Genomic DNA, 17,124 nt, shown 5'->3' with positions numbered 1-17,124 from the left:
ATTTCGCGTCAGCTGACAAAGAAGAAAGCATTTAAGTGAGGGTCTTCGTTTTGTAGTTCAAGCTGGTCTTATCTACAAAACGAAGACCCCATTGATTCCACGTCAGCTGACAATGAACAAAACATTTCAGTGAGGGTCTTCGTTTTGTAGTTTGAGGCGGCCTTATCTACAAAACGAAGATCCCATTGATTCCGCGTCAGCTGACACAAAGAAAGCATTTAAGCGAGGGTCTTCATTTTGTAGTTCGAGCTGGCCTTATCTACAAAACGAAGACCCCATTGATTCCACATCAGATGACAACGAACAAAGCATTTAAGTGAGGGTCTTCGTTTTGTAGTTCGAGCTGGCCTTATCTACAAAACGAAGACCCCATTGATTCCACGTCAGCTGACAATGAACAAAGCATTTTAGTGAGGGTCTTCGTTTTGTAGTTTGAGCCGGCCTTATCTACAAAACAAAGATCCCATTGATTCCGTGTCAGCTGACACAAAGAAAGCATTTAAGTGAGGGTCTTCATTTTGTAGTTCGAGCCGGACTTATCTACAAAACGAAGACCCCATTGATTCCACGCCAGATGACAACGAACAGAGCATTTAAGCGGGGGTCTTTGTTTTGTAGTTCGAGCCGGCCTTATCTACAAAACAAAGACCCCATTGATTCCACGTCAGCTGACAACGAACAAAGCATTTAAGCGAGGGTCTTCGTTTTGTAGTTTGAGGCGGCCTTATCTACAAAACGAAGACCCCATTAATTTCACGTCAGTTGTTGTCTGAAGAAAAGCGTTGACCCGGTTTGACTGTCTCTGGTTTGATAGGCCTGTAAAAAAACAAGTCTTCGTTCTTGGGTCTTGGGTCTTAGGTCTTAGGTCTTAGGTCTTAGGTCTTCGTTTTGTAGACACCCCACATATTATCAGTCCTTGTGACATTGCATTTCCACCTCAGAAAATCTTTTGCTGACAATCCCACACATTTCATATGTGAGCTTTGAGAAGAGTTGCTGTGGGGAGTGGCATGGTGGTTTATAGCTATTGATCTTGAACACAAGTAGCATGTTGCCGTAGCTCTTTTACAACTACCAGCTGGAAACCTGCCACCCTGTTTGAGTAATCTTCTTTTCCTCGAATGTGAGAAGCTCGCCGACTGCATTTGCAGTAAGTTCTTAGCACAATGGGCCTGAAAAAGCAGAGGAATAAAGTTTCTCCTGTGATTGTAGAAGGACTTCAGTGCTAAAGGTGTAAAGATTGAGAAGATTGACGAGTAAAATTATAGAGGCGGTCCTGACATAATCAACCGCCATGTTGAAAATCAATATGATCAAAATCTATATGATATGCAGCTTTTACCCCAAGTTGTTTCAGGATAAGCGACAGAGTGTGAAACATTCCCAGTCTTTTCCTGCCTGGTGCTTTTAGATTCCCTTTGTGCTTAGACAATTTCCCCCAGAAGCAATTCCAATCTTCGAGATCAAGGATATCCAGGACAGTTAAAATCGACTGTTCAGCTTTTCTCAAATAATGTATGGCACTTATTAGAGTTTTATACAACATTCCACAGTAATGGTACGCAGTGAGTATATGATGGACTGAGCTTTTTTCCAGAACTCAACTTGCAAACCGCCATTTAAAATTATGTAAGATTTAGCTATCAATTTCCTTTTCTTTGAAGCTTCATCTAATACATAAAAGCGTAGCTTTCCATTTAGTATCATTGAGCAGGGTGGGAAAAGAGATGCCAGTATCAGTTTGTAGGTTGAGAAGGGAGAAAAAAGTGTAACTGCATTGGCAACGTAACATTGGAGTATAGGTAAGAAGAAACCCCTTCTGTAAATTGTCTGCAACCCAAATTTGTGACACTGTTTGGTTTTCATTGCTATTTGGCACTGCAACATGATGGATATTATTTTTGTGGGATTATGCAATTATTGCAGTTGAAACCTTGCCCTGATATTCTCTCCTGTCGGGTTAGAACCAGTGTGAGCACTCTAGTCTTTCCAACTTTGATGCTAGTTCGGGCAATCTTGCTGCAAGTGGCTGCAAACCATAAATAACTGTAGCTCCTTTCAAATACAACACAACATTTTGCATTTTCATCCGCAAGCTTTGAGCTCCTTGTTTCATAATTTCCATTGGAAAAGTGCATGTTTTCATGAGCCATAATGCGGCCAGATTCCTCTGGACTAGAAACCTTAAGATCCTTATTTAAATAAGTGAACTTTGAAGGCATCATCCTTCTCTCGAAAGCCACTTGAAACTGAAAGCTTAGCTGAAGTCCAGTTTGTAATTGACAGCTGTTGTCTCATTAGCCAATCAAATTATTTGAACAGTTCTAACAAGGATTGTGATTGCATGGCTTATTTTAGCCTGCTTTATCAGAGAACAGAGCATGCTGATGCCACTTTTACTCGTTTGGAAAATAAAGTTTGGTGTGAAAATTCAGCGAATGCATGGGGAAATTGATAGATTCTTTATCATAAAACAAATAGAGAAGCCTCGACTGTGCTCTGTTTTGTTGTAAAGTATGCAGGAGGTGGGAAAGCACCCAAGAAGTAGGGAAAACTGGTCAAGTACCTCTCATGTTTTCCCCTACACTTCTTTGTTTTTTTGTTTGTTTGTTTGTTTTATTTATTTCCACAATTACAACAATTGCAATTCTTTTTCAACAATTAAGTTACAGAAGAATGAATTAAGTTGGGTTTACAGAAGTTAACAATGACACCATATTGAATTAATGAAGAAAATAGATATTGTCAATTCTTTTCTATGTACTTATTTAACTTAACAATTTTCCTTAATAATAACGTTGTCTGACTTTAATTGTTAGTTAAAATTGTTTCCTCAAAAATCTTCCATTTTTCTTTAAACAAATTCGTTTTATTCAATTTGAAATATATGTTTTTCAGTTTCATATTTAATTACCAAAATTCTTATTAAGTGACTCGAGGAAGGTAATGTTTCTCTACATTGACAAGTCCACAAGAATGATTTTCCTAAAATTACTGTATAATTAAATAGATCCATCTCCTCAAAAGACCCAACAGTAACATTGCAATATGTAAGCGAGAGGCTTCTGCAACTCTTGATTTTACTCAAAATTTTTTCATTAACCTCATGCCAAAAAGAATTCGAAAAAGAACAACCGAACAAAATATGGGATATGGTGTCTGTTAGCTGATGACAGAAGGGGTAGTTGGGATTAGAAACATATCCTATTTTACACAGGCAGTCATTAGTAAACAGAACAGAATTCAACACTTTGTACTGAAAGGACCGTAGATACTGCTTGTTAGCAACCCTCACAGGCAAAAGAAATGCCTCTGAAACTTGCTTGTCAATCAAGGCTAAATTCTTTCTTTAGCTTAACCCATTTACTTGGCTTTTCCAATTTTTGTTTTATAAGAAAACAATAATAGTCATGACATTTTAACACTTTCAAAATCAAGAATCACATTAAAATTGGGTATGTTGATAGGCAACTTCAAAGGAACAGATTGCCTTAGGCCTTTCCATACTAAAAAGTTGGACCTTGTCAACCCCTCACTTCTGAGAACATTAAAATACTCGATATTTGACTTACTAAAGAGCAGATCATTTGTATATTTAATATTCATATTAAAATAATGCTTATAAAAAACACTTTCACCATTGATTTTGATTTCTTTGTTGTTCCATATAATATATCTGTAAACATTATTTGGATCTACAATTTCTCCTATATCTGACCACCACACTAATAGATCCTGATAAAAAGTAGGTGAAATGTTTATTAGGTTTACGCCATAATTACACTGAAGAAGAAGAAGACCCCCTTCATTATCCAAAAGATAGTTAAGGTAAGACTTCCAGAAACCTGACAAGTCCTCATCCGTTATGCGCATTAGCCACCTCAACCTCAATGCTTTTACCATATGGTTTCATAATCTATCATTTTGAGGCCACCTTGCTTATAGGGTGCATACGTTGAACTTCAAATAACTTTATCTTTCCTGTTCCATGAAAAATGAAAAACTATAGACAGAACTTCAGATGGAATGCCAGGCTTTAATCACCAAACTAGGGTATATTAGTTTTGGAAGAAGAATTGCCTTTATAACATTAACTTTGCCATGAATTGACAAACCCCTTGACTTTCATAAATTTATTGCATTTCTGAGTTTTTTTAGCCTTTGCTTAAAATTTTTCTTGACTAGTATCTGTACATCATATGTAATGAAAATTCCTAAAAACTTAAGGACGGTGCCTACTTTTGTTAGTGCGCAAACGTTCTGCACATCACGCAACCCATGGTTTAGCTCCACAGGCACGCTGGGGCTAACATTGATGCAATCAACTACGCTATCACATACAGGACTAAAATGAAAGCAAAATTTTCCTATTGTGACCAAATCAAGTTTAATGAACCTGTATTTAAACCAGGAACACCTGAATAACAGCATATCGCTAACGATAACCTGTTTACGTCTTCCAGCTGAAAACCTAGCTATCGTCTGTCGAAAATTATACTGAAATTCAACTGTAAACATGTACCTACAGATGGTGTAGTGTGCACGCAAAACAAGTGCGAGATACGCAAATGTCTCACTGGGGAGGTGACAGGAAAAAATGTAACGGGCAAGGTAAAAGTTCAGTAGCTATAAAAACCGCATGGTTACCCCTACATTTTATGTTATGAAATGGAAGTGGCAAGTCTATTCAACATGTGATTAGTTTCTGGTTGTGAGCAAAAGGTATTAAGACTGTATTTTAGCTGAACCAGAGGAAGGCTGTCAGATACGTTAAAAGCGCTTTTGCAACGATTTTGTTATTAAAAACATATCAAAAATGTTTTTTTTGTCAACATTTGCCATGTAGTTTAAAGATCTTTTAAATGTGTTTGCTTTTCTGTATGTGAAGGCGAATTCTATGGAAATCTGTGAATAAATATCCTTTCCTTCTTTTTTTCAGGAAAGTGCTGATGTCAGCATTTTTGTTGAGATTCAAGGCTAATTATCTCAAAAAAATGCGTAGCTACTCCCATTTTTCTTTGTGGATTCCAATAGCCCTTGCAAAGATCTACTTTTCCCGTGTGGCCCTTACCTGGCGCAAAAACCTTTGTATTTAGTAGGCACCGTCCGTAACCCAAGTTTTCCATTTGACTCCAACTGGTTCATTTTCACAGTTCTGGGGGAAGCCGATGCACATTGCTTCTGTTTTCGCAACGTTAAAAACAATCAAGTAATACAAACAAAGCTTCTTTCATGCTCTACCACTTCCTGCGTGCTTTACTACTTCCTGCGTGCTTTACAACAGAACAGAGCACACTCGAGGCTTCTTTTTATGTTAAATATTTTTGAATTTTTGGCACCTTTATACTATTCCCCCATTGAAGACTCTAGTTAAGACCGTTGAAAGCTTGTGGTTTTTTTTATATGTGCAGCTATTTACTTTAATTAGCTCGACTTCTTTCATGGATGAATACTTTTAACAGAACGACTGGAGTGTTGTTTCATATCTGGTCAGACTGATTTTATAGTACAAGCTGGCAAATGCTAGTCATGGAATTTGGGCTGTTGTCACTGGGAAGATTTTCTGGTTCTCTATTCATGAAACACTTTGTCATTGACCTGAGCCCACAGGAACAAACTGTTTTGAACCTCCAAGTAAAATCATGGACTGGAATGAATTTATTTCCATTTGCATTGTGGGTACCTTCTGCTGATCCTTGAGTGACATGAAACAACCTCTGGATCTGCACTTAATCAGGAGCCCATGATTCATTGGCTCCTGACCTAATCAACAAGCAGGAAAGATTGCCATTTCCAAGAATTTTGTCAGTTTTTCAAAATGCCCACATATTGCCAAAAACATGCTCAATACCAAAAAATTTGAAAGGCTTTTAGTGGCTTTTGCTATCTTTGTTACACTGTATGAGGGGTACATTGTATAACTGTAAAAATGCTCCCCATATTGAAAAATGAACATCTGCAGCATTGTCTTTTCAGTGTGTCTCTAACTCCTCCAGCTTATTCCAGTTCTTCTTTGATAAGTGTGTTGTTTATTTGGATATCGATGCAGCATGTAATTTTCATGGGAAAAGATAACCTCCTACTGCCTTAGTGACTGTGTGAAGCATTTCCAATCCATGATAAAATTAGTTTTCATTGTTCCAATATGTGTATTACCATTGCGACCTGTTTTTTTACTTCCTTTAGCAGGTTAACTGGGCAGTCTTCTCAATAAATACAATAGAATATATACATTAAGTGCTATGTTTTGTTTAGGATTACTATCAATCTAAACTATGATAATTCACTTTTTGTATCTACAATACGATTCTGACTTATAGATTGAAGTTGATACTGCTCATTTCAAAGGAAATTTCCCTGCTTCTTGTGTTATAGAAGGTAAGATTGACATAAGCCGTGTACAGAAATGATCTCTACTCTTTCTGCTTTAAGGAGAAGGGAACCTCTGCACACTGTGAGCTACTTTAATTAGTTCCTTTCTTGCATAAGGAAACTTTGTCAGGGATATTAACAGTATGTGTTGTCGGAAATGTTATTTATGTAATACTGAAATTCCCAAAATGCCCTGTTTTTTGCTCTCAAAGCAGTTCATGCTGACCAGAAGTGAAGCACACACAGGTCGCTGTAAATCAAATATGCAGTAAAGCACCTGACTCTGCCTTGAGTGCTTTTATCAATGCTTGGGATATCTCATAAAGGATTTTCTTTATGTGTATTTCAAATCACTCTGAATAGTCTGTAATATACAGATTTACCCAAGCCCAAAAGTGGAGCTCCCATAAACTACAATACTAATCACTTACAATAGCATAAAAATCTCAACAACAGATGGCCAACTAAAAGAAATCTTAAAGAAACTGCATTTAAAATTGATTATCATTCAAGATAAAGCCAAGAAATGCATTTAGAAGCAAAAAATGTCCAAAATTTTAAAATCTGTGGTACTTGTTCAAGTTTCAAAAATGTGCTCTTTCAGCTTGCAAGTCGTATGGCTCCTTGGATTCCAACCATAACAGAAAGAATTTTAGCAGTCTAAAAAGCAATTGAAGTGCCGTATGCATATCCACCTTGTATGTTGAATTTAAGGTTATATTTTGCTTTTTTCGCTCTGAATTGCCAGTAAAAAGCTCAAAACATGTTTCTGCTCCACAACAAAGTAAACAACTTTGTCTCACTTAGCAATAATTTTGTCTTCAGTACAAAAAATGGCAAAAGGTTGATTTCAGGTCAACAGACGATATTAAAGACGCTGTTTTTTAAGAAACAGTTAAAAATAATGTTGATTTCACTAGAATGCATGACCGAGCCAGTGTGTGTAAAATACTGGTAGCTGGTAACTGGTAACTGGTAAGTGGTCAAAGGAATTTGGTTAGGTAGGACCAAAACGCATTATTTCCAATCAATTTACAAAAACTTTAATTCCAACAAAAAATAACATAACAATAGAGCCCAACCAACCGTTGACAGTAACTAATACATGTATCTAAAACGACTTACAAGATATTTTCACATTAACCAGACTATGACCCACAACGTTTGACATTTGGACGTTACTCATCCTACAAGCAGATATCCTCCAAATGAGAACTCAGCTGGTAAAAACGAACCTAAGATAACTAAAAGCAATTGTGTAGTTATCATTATATCTTATTGAGGCAAAGAAATTATTCCGTATAATAGAATCAGAAGTTGATAAACGTCAACCTGTAATTCTATACTGGTTATAAAAAAATTGATTAATCTGAAACGTGATCTATTGATTTTGAAATGACTTTACCATTAACAGTAACAAACAAGTAAAACTAATCACAATGACATTTTAACTGAATTGGCTGAATGGGAAACGTCACAAGTCTACCCACTAGCAATAGTGCCATAACGCCTAAAAGAATGGCGACCCCTATACTCGACACGATCACATGCAATAGTCCAACACACAATTTGCAAGATGTTATTCCTAGCATTTGTATGAAAAACCTCATGCGTGTCATGTAAGCAGTAATTTCTAGTGGTGAAGGAATGTCCGCCAGATTACATTCACAGTTCACTTTGAACAAAGCAAAATTAAACAGATTCCATTCATCGAGTTCCATGTTAAACTTTCACGTTTTTCCCTTGACAGTTGAATCTAATTTAGTCCAGTTTGGATGCTTTCAAGAACTAAACAGCGCTGAACTATAAATAGTTTGGTGAAGTTTTCAAGATCCTTGCAGATTGCATCATTCATGTGTCTGTACTCTTATTGATGATAGAAATCAGCCAATCAGCGCGCGGAAATTCACTCAGTTATTGTAAAATAGGGTTTTGCAGTTATCAAATGTGAAATAAATACCACAAAACGTATAAAGCGACTTTTCATTCTCTTTATTGACAAAATCAAATTACAGTTTTACGGCCGTAGTTTGTCGATCGTTCCTTGTGGTTTTGTACCGACGTCAATATGATAAAAAAAAAATGAATTGATGCAATTTTTCACAGCAAAAAATGTCAGCACAAATTGATTTCCTACAAGTGACAAACGTCGCTCATTCGAAGCCATTCCTTGATTTTGTTGGCTACATACACTGCATACATACGAGCGACTTAGGGAAAGTGTGATGCTACATTTGTGCTTTTCTTATCATTTCAGATTTTTTTTCTTTTCTTCTGATGAACTTTTCCGTAAATACTGTCCATTTTGGTGAATTTATTTTGTTTTGCGGTAAGTTCTTATGGGAAAAGAGACCATTCTTTACTCTTTCTGTAGCTTGAGGGTGGTAAAGGATATTTTCGTGACCCGTGATCGACCCTTTTTAGGCATAATTGAATGTTGAGAAAAAAACCAATACGTAGACAGGTTACTCTGAAGTTAAGCCGACACTTATTTGTTTCAATGGCAATGTGTTTATAAAACTTACCTTGTAGTCGAAACTCATTTCTTATAGGGTGCAGTCAGCGACAACCATTCCAATCTTGATGTGCACAGAATCGACACAGAAATATTCAGCGCTGTGTGATCTTATTACAACCCTGGTGAAATATGACCACCCACTACTATTTACCTTTGTGTATTAAATTTCAGCTACCAGTATTTTAGACACGCCGCCGCAGAGCTCATTTCACTTTTAAACAAAACACTTATATGGTGATTTCATGTCAGCGGGAAAGCTCAGAGATGTTGATTTCACTTTTAAAAAATACACATACATGTTGATTTCATGTCAAAAGGTGATGGCAAAGGTGCTTTTTCACTTAACCCATTGACGCCTGAATGAAATTGCCCACGACCCACCCCTAATTCTTTGGCGTTTTTTGGAATATTTCAGAGCAAGCGAAAGCACGGAAATAAACCGTATGCGCAATAACCACAGACACAAGATCAGATTTCAAGACATCATTTATTTAAAGTTGAATAAATGAAGGGCCAAAATATTTAAAAAAAACAATTACAAGAAATTATACTATTATTTTCTTTACTGCACGACAAAGTGTTCCACAGAAGTTGAGAAAATTGAATATGCAAAAATGAGTTAATTGTTGATTTCGGAGGACAAAAACGAAACCAAATACAACAGAATTTCATTCTTGTACTATAAACGGCTAACATTAGAGAAAACAACGAAAAATGAAAGCGAAGCACTCGTGTAAAAATCAATCTAAAATAAGAAATCAAGAAATTTCTTCACTGCGTGACGAATGGCTAACGAATGGACGAGAAATGGATGTTCCATCCATTCAAAACAGTTTCAAATACTGTTCAAACAGCCACAGAAAAATTTCGAACAGATTCTGTAAACGTTCAAATGGCACTGGAAAAATTTCAAACAGATGATGCCAGCCATTTGAACTGCTAAAGAAACATTTGGAACATGATTCCAGCATTCGAACGGCCAAAGGAAAGGGTTCGTATTGAACGAATGGTTATGAACAGCTCAGCAGATAAAATGCGGGAAATCTTGATGTTTTGATAAAGGATGTGTTTTTGCTCCCCTTTTGTAGGTCTATGGCTGCAATTCTTATTACACACTACTTCATTGTTGCTTTCAAAACTTGACAAAACTTAGCAATGGACACCAAAAGCTTTTAACAGAATAGAACGGGCAATAATTGTTTTCCATCACAGACCTGAATCTGTCTCTTTGCAAATGTGTGGAAATTTGCATACCAATCGTCGACCCGTTATTCGTGACCTGTAACGCAAGTTTTGTTATAGAGATTAAGTACACTCCGACAAAACTCAATAAAAAACAATCACATTGTCTTTTTTCAACATCTCTCAGAGTAGAGCACCAAGTTTATTTTAATATTATGTCCTGTCTGTCTTTTGGTAATACCTCGTCAATCGATTTGATTCATTGTAATATTCCGGATTTGAGTTTTCTAAGGAGATAGAAAGGACGTCTTTTCTAATGGCCCTTTAGAGTCTGACTTTCAAGTTTTCAAAGTTTGTTTAGTTCAGTTAGCTGAGGTGGAGAGCGTAAAACGGTGAGCAGAAAAATAGGGGAGAGGCACATTCTCTCACTGCGCTCCTCCCCTAGTTTTTCGCTTGCTGTTATTCCCGCTGCATCGAACCAACTGAACGCCTGGAATAGGCTATTTTCCTCTGTACTGAAAATGCAAATACACGGTTTTAGTGTTGTTTTCAAAGTGTGGCACCGAAATTTATAGGAGAAAGCATTTAAATCATGTCAAATAATTTAAGTGCAAACCTTTAAGGAGTTTTCACTTGTTTGGAGATTTTGTCTATGCACGGCTAAACTTTCCAAAGACACGAATCACTGTGCTTCAACAACTACAATTGAAAGGCGCATATGCTAGAATATGGAACGCCAGAACTGTCTTATGATACTTTTTTTTATTACATTGGGTGGTTATGTCATTATATTTACTACTTATGTTATTATATTCGGTGATTAACTCATTATACTCGGTGCTTATTCCATTATACTCGGTGCTTATGTCTTTATTTGCGGTGCTGTCTTCATTATATTCGGTGCTTATTCCATTATATTCGGTGCTTCCCTTGTTATATTCGGTGCTTTCTTCGTTATATTAGGTGCTTTTTTCATTATATTCGGTGCTGTCTTTATTATATTCGGTGCTTTCTTCGTTATATTCGGTTCTAACTTTGTTTGGTGTTTTCTTCATTATTTCGGGTGCTAACACTATTATATTCGATGCTCTTTACCTTATATTTGGTGCAAAGGCCATTATATTCGGTACTTCCTTGTTCGGTGATTACTTCATTATATTCGGTGCTTACTTCATTATATTCGTTGCTTTCTTCGATATGATCGTCACCAGTCTTTGCAAGGGGCCGTACAATTCGGAGGTAGTCTAGGGAAAGCCAGGAAAAACGGGTGTCACGAAAACTCAGACCCCGAAAACTCAGACCCCTCGAAATTAAAAACTCAATTGAAGGGGTCAGTGCAAAACCATGCTAAGTGACGATTTGGGTGAAAAAAATTTTTTTCGCAAAAGGGCTTGAATTCTTGCATGTGGTCTTCAATGTAATAGAAAAACGTGGTCCTGTATTTTTGTCGCTGGTTTTTGCTTTGTTTATAAAGATGCCGCTAGGAAAACCGAGTGGTTTTTCTGCATACACAATATCTCGAAAACGAAGCAAAGCTGAGCGGAAAAAATACGGGACATTCTTAAACATACCTAAACAAAACTGCATGCGAAATTTGGAGCGTTTTCGACAAAGTTCACTTTTGATTAAAATACCTAGCGCCCTTTTCCCACCGAGGTCTTCAAATAAACGAAGCCGGGCCTTTGTTATGATAAACAGAGCCGATCGTTTGTTATAATAGCCAAGCCAAGCCTTTGTTATAAGTCAAAGTCTCGCCTAGGTTTATCATAACAAAGGATCGGCAAGCCGCGTCCACAAGGACTTTGATTTCACTTGGAAAGCAGCAAAATGTGAATTTCACGCAACGTATAAGCTCAAAAATGTTGATTTTAGGTCAAAAAAGGTTTAAATGTTGATTTCACGTTAACGCATTACAGCAAGGAGGTTGATTTCTCTTAGAAACGAGCAAAATGTCAATTTCACGCAACGCATAAGCTCAGTGATGTTGATTTCAGGTCTAAATAGGTTAAAATATTGATTTGACGTTAACGTGTGACGGCAAGGAAGTTGATTTCACTTAGAAACCAGCAAAATGTCAATTTCACGCAGCGCATAAGCTCAATGATGTTGATTTCAGGTCTAAATAGGTTAAAATGTTGATTTCACGTTAACGCGTGACGGCAAGGATGTTGGTTTCACTTAGAAACCAGCAAAATGTCAATGTCACGCAGTGCATATGCTCAATGATGTTGATTTCAGGTCTAAATAGGTTAAAATGTTGATTTCACGTTAATGCGTGACGGCAAGGATGTTGGTTTCACTTAGAAACCAGCAAAATGTCAATTTCACGCAGTGCATAGGCTCAATGATGTTAATTTCAGGTCTAAATAGGTTAAAATGTTGATTTCACGTTAACGCTTGACGGCAAGGATGCTAGTTTCAGTTAGAAAACAGCAAAATGGTAATTTCATGCAACTTATAAGCTCAATGATGTTGATTTCACGTGAAAACACGCTATAAATAGGGCTGACAGATTAGCAGATTAACCCTTCTCCGCAACATACAGGTCTCCATACATCGGCATGTCCGCTGATCCCAGAAGCTCAAAACACTACAAATCATGCCGATTTGAAATAAAATCGACGCAACCTGGATCACAGATCTATGTTACAATCAATCGCTACTTGTTGGCCATTCTTATGTTTAAACAACCTAGTTACCAGTTCGAGAAATGTCCACAGAACGTGATCGCAATGCATGCCGGGAAGGGTCTTTACACCTCGTGTGCAGGAAAACATGGCGGTCGATACAAGACAAATTTTATAAGTCTAAAAGCAGTTCTCGCTTTCCAAACTTTGATGCTAGCAACGCTTGGCAAATGAGCCACGACTCACCAGAGGGTATTTTTTTTGGGCAAGAACTGCTCTTGGACTTTGCTGCCTGGCTCGATCTGACTTCGAACGCCGATAACACGATTACGGTATATCAGCTGCCTTCGAAGTTTCAGAACACATTTTGATTCTTTAAAACGTGCTGATGACTTACGGGTTTATCGAGACTTTATGATGTCTCTCAACCACCAGGCAGGCACACAAGGTACTTTAAAACAATGCTTAAGATATTAGTTGACAGAGCTCTAATGCGGCACATCTCTTTTTTGTTCAATGAATTTCGTTTGACTCTCAATCGATTCACGTGTTGTGCTCACATCACAATACCCGACGTAAACAATCTGTTCCCAGATTTCCACTCTATATATGCTGTGAGATTTGATTTTGACTTCATACACTATAAACAGTCTGCCTGTTTGCTGTTCAACAAATAAACTCCTAAAGACATGGCTAGGAAAAGCCAAGTATTTTTGCATAGGTTATAACTCGAAAACGAAGCAAAAACCAGCGACAAAAATACAGGGCCGCGTTTTTCTATTACATTGAAGACCACATGCAAAAATTCAAGCCCTTTCGCGAAAATTTTTTTTTTCACCCAAATCGTCACTTAGCATGGTTTTGCACTGCCACCCCTTCAATTGTTATCACCTGAATTGCTCTATGGCCACAATGGGGCGAGATTTTTATCTTCTCCGGTTTATGTTGTCACGTCGATCAAACGATGAAAAACAAATATTTAACTTCTTAGGTTTATCGCTGTTGCGTCGGTCAAACAGTGAAGAACTAACAACATTTAGAACAGCAGCCGACACTGTTTTTCAAAACAGACCTTTTTTATGCACTTGTATGCAGCAAAAAAAATGTGTTGATCTCTGAAACATACTCGTAGAAAGCACGTGAAGGTCGAACCGATTGAACCGCCACGTCTTGTCTCGAAATGTCAGTGAACGAAAATTGAAAACTGGCATGAAGGCCCTGCCACGAGGCAGATTTAATAATTAAATAATCCAGGCGGTATGAAAAAAAGAAAAGAAATAGAAGTGTTTGGTTTGAAACTTACTGTTTCCTGTAAGAAATATTCACTATTCCCATTCTAAGTTGGAACTCAAACATGGCTATCTCTATGTACTCTTTTTTTTCTAAATTTTGTTAATTTCTGCGGGTTACATGCCGACAGTCACGCAACGCACATAAAGTCAAAAAGCAGATTGCAATCAAATGAGTATGTTCCAGAGAACAACACATTTTTTTTGCTGCATACGATTGAATAAAAAAGGTCTGTTTTGAAAAACAGTGTCGGCTGCTATTCTAAACCTTGTTAGTTCTTCACTGTTTGACCGACGCGACAGCAATAAACCTGAGAAGTTAAATATTTGTTTTTCACCGTTTGATCGACGCGACAACATAAACCGGAGAAGATAAACATCTCGCCCCATTGTGGCCATAGAGCAATTCAGGTGATAACAATTAAGTTTTTAATTTCGAGGGGTCTGAGTTTTCGGGGTCTGAGGTTGCATGACACCCGTTTTTCCCGGCTTTCCCTAGACTACCTCCAAATTGTACGGCCCCTTGCAAAGACTGGTGACGATCATATCGAAGAAAGCAACGAACATAATGAAGTAATCACCGAACAAGGAAGTACCAAATAGAATGGCCTTTGCACCGAATATAAGGAAGAGAGCACCAAATATAATAGTGTTAGCACCCGTAATAATGAAGAAAACACCAAACAAAGTTACAACCGAATATAACGAAGAAAGCACAGAATATAATACAGACAGCACCGAATATAATGAAAAAAGCACCTAATATAACGAGAGAAGCACCGAATATAATGGAATAAGCACGGAATATAATGAAGACAGCACCGCATATAAAGACATAAACACCAAGTATAATGAGTTAATCACCGAATATAATAACATTAGTACTAAATATAATGACATAACCACCCAATGTAATAAAAAAAGTATCATAAGACAGTTCTGGCTTTCCATACTAGAACATCCCCTGGATTTTTCGGCCATTTTTGAAAATGCTCAGAACTAGCTGAATTTTGGCATGTGGGCTTCGTTTCACCTGAGAAACATTGCTCTGAAGTTTTTTTCGCTAGGTTGCTCTTCGTTCTCGAGAAATAATGTATCCAAAAAAGGCACACAGGTTAGAAAAATCAAGTGATTTATTGCATATGCAATATCTCGAGAACGAAGCAAACTTTAACGCAAAAACTACGGGACATTGCTTAACATACCTGAACAAAACTGCATGCGAAATTTGGAGTGTTTTCGACAAAGTTCACTTTTGATTAAAATACCTGATGTCCTTTTCCCGCCGAGTCCTTCAAATAAACGAAGCTGGCCCTTTGTTATGATAAACAGAGCCGATCCTTTGTCATAATAGCCGAGCCAAGCCTTTGTTATAAGTCGAAGTCTCGCCTCGGTTTATTATAACAAAGGATCGGCCCGCCGCGACCGCAAGGACTGTAGGGACCTTAAGATACCCTGGACACGGCCTAGGACGACGGCAACCAGAAGTAAATTCGCAAGGTCTTCCATTTAATTTGCATAAATGTCACGCCACTTGACAGCCTCCACCTTAGTTGTGGCGGCGATGAAGTTCATTTTGGCGGCCTCTCAGAAAGGTGAGTTCTTTTCCGACTTTTTCCCGTAAAATAACATGTTTTGCCCAAAATTTGTAAACATTATTATAAAGAAATAGATTCCTAAACTGTCTAGTTCAATTTTGTTTTCATAATTCAGTTTTAGCGAGCATATGAAGGGAAAAGTGAGCGTCAAGTCTTCAGAAAGAAATCCGAAAAGCAGGTAAATCTGTGGAAATTTCCTCGCACAGAGTATTGCTTTATTTCTTATTTCACCTTGATTTTTATCGTGTGAAACTAATCTGTGGCAGGTTAGGACCGCTCTACACTCTGAATCTGTCACTTCAAGGTCAAATCTTTCATACTCTTCATACAGTAATTCTAAGTTCTTTGAAAAGCTGCAGTCAGAGGAGCACGAATTCTTCGTCAGAAATGATGTCGGCTAAATAGGCTCCTGCTAAAAGCTCTCGGGTCTTAAACACCGTCATAACAGCGAAACCGCCTGATTCTCTGACTGAACCTGTTTGTTGTTATGACTTGTTTCGGCCACCGCTTGCACAATGCAAATCTTAAGGTTTCTTTTTCCCGCACGAAGGTGGTGGTTACTACCCATGCCCTCTCGGACGTGACCTCATTCTTCAAGGCCACCGCGACCAGTATCTTAAGGTCCCTTTTGATTTTGCTTAGAACCCAGCAAAATGTCAATTTCACACCACTTATATAAGCTCAAATTTGTTGATTTCAGGTCAAAAGTGGTTAAAATGGTTAAAAGTGGTTAAAATGTTGACACAATGGCAAGGATGTTGATTTCTCTTAGAAAGCAGCAAAACGTCAATTTCAAGCAACGTAAAAGCTCAAAAATATCGATTTTAGGTCAAAAAAGGTTTAAATGCTGATTTCACGTTAACGTGTGACGGCAAGGATGTTGATTTCACTTAGAAAACAGCAAAATGTTAATTTCTCGCAACGTATAAGGGGTGTCTACAAAACGAAGACTGAAGACCGAAAAACGAAGAGCTCATATAATTTTAGGCCTTTCAAACTCAAGGCAGTTATAATCATCGATAATCAGTCTTAAGTACTTTATCGGACGCTATCACACGCGAAACCGACTAGGTCTTCGTTTTGTAGTTTAGGCCGGGTCAAACTACAAAACGAAGACCCTCGCTCAAACGCTTTGTTGGACGCCAAAAGACGCGAAACCGACAGGGTCTTCGTTTTGTAGTTTAGGCCGGGTCAAACTACAAAACGAAGACCCTCGCTCAAAAGCTCTTTAAGACGCCAAAAGACGCGAAACCGATGGGGTCTTCATTTTGTAGTTTAGGCTGGGTCAAACTACAAAACGAAGACCCTTGCTCAAACGCTCTTCAAGACGCCAAAAGACGCGAAACCGACTGGGTCTTCGTTTTGTAGTTTAGGCCGGGTCAAACTACAAAACGAAGACCCTCGCTCAAACGCTTTGTTAGACGCCAAAAGACGCGAAACCGACTGGGTCTTCGTTTTGTAGTTTAGGCCGGGTCAAACTACAAAACGAAGACCCTCGCTCAAATGCTCTTTAAGACGCCAAAAGACGCAAAACCGAT

At 37.9% G+C, this 17,124-nt stretch overlaps 1 protein-coding gene across 4 annotated transcripts in view; it reads left to right on the top strand.

Moving 5' to 3' along the window:
- The window catches only part of LOC145479998 (allantoicase-like), a 192,597-nt gene that overhangs the window by 145,993 nt on the left and 29,480 nt on the right, over window positions 1–17,124 (top strand). For all 4 annotated transcript variants that reach the window (XM_081458484.1, XM_081458487.1, XM_081458486.1 and 1 more), the window contains one exon: window positions 6,321–6,378. In XM_081458484.1, coding sequence (XP_081314610.1) covers window positions 6,321–6,378 — 58 coding nt within the window. The remainder of the gene's footprint in view (window positions 1–6,320; window positions 6,379–17,124) is intronic.

Source organism: Orbicella franksi, chromosome 2, assembly GCF_964199315.1.
Source record: "Orbicella franksi chromosome 2, jaOrbFran1.1, whole genome shotgun sequence".
Classification (NCBI taxonomy): domain Eukaryota; kingdom Metazoa; phylum Cnidaria; class Anthozoa; order Scleractinia; family Merulinidae; genus Orbicella; species Orbicella franksi.
Note: the sequence above shows the minus strand (reverse complement) of the source record. Positions and strands in the feature narration are given on the sequence as shown.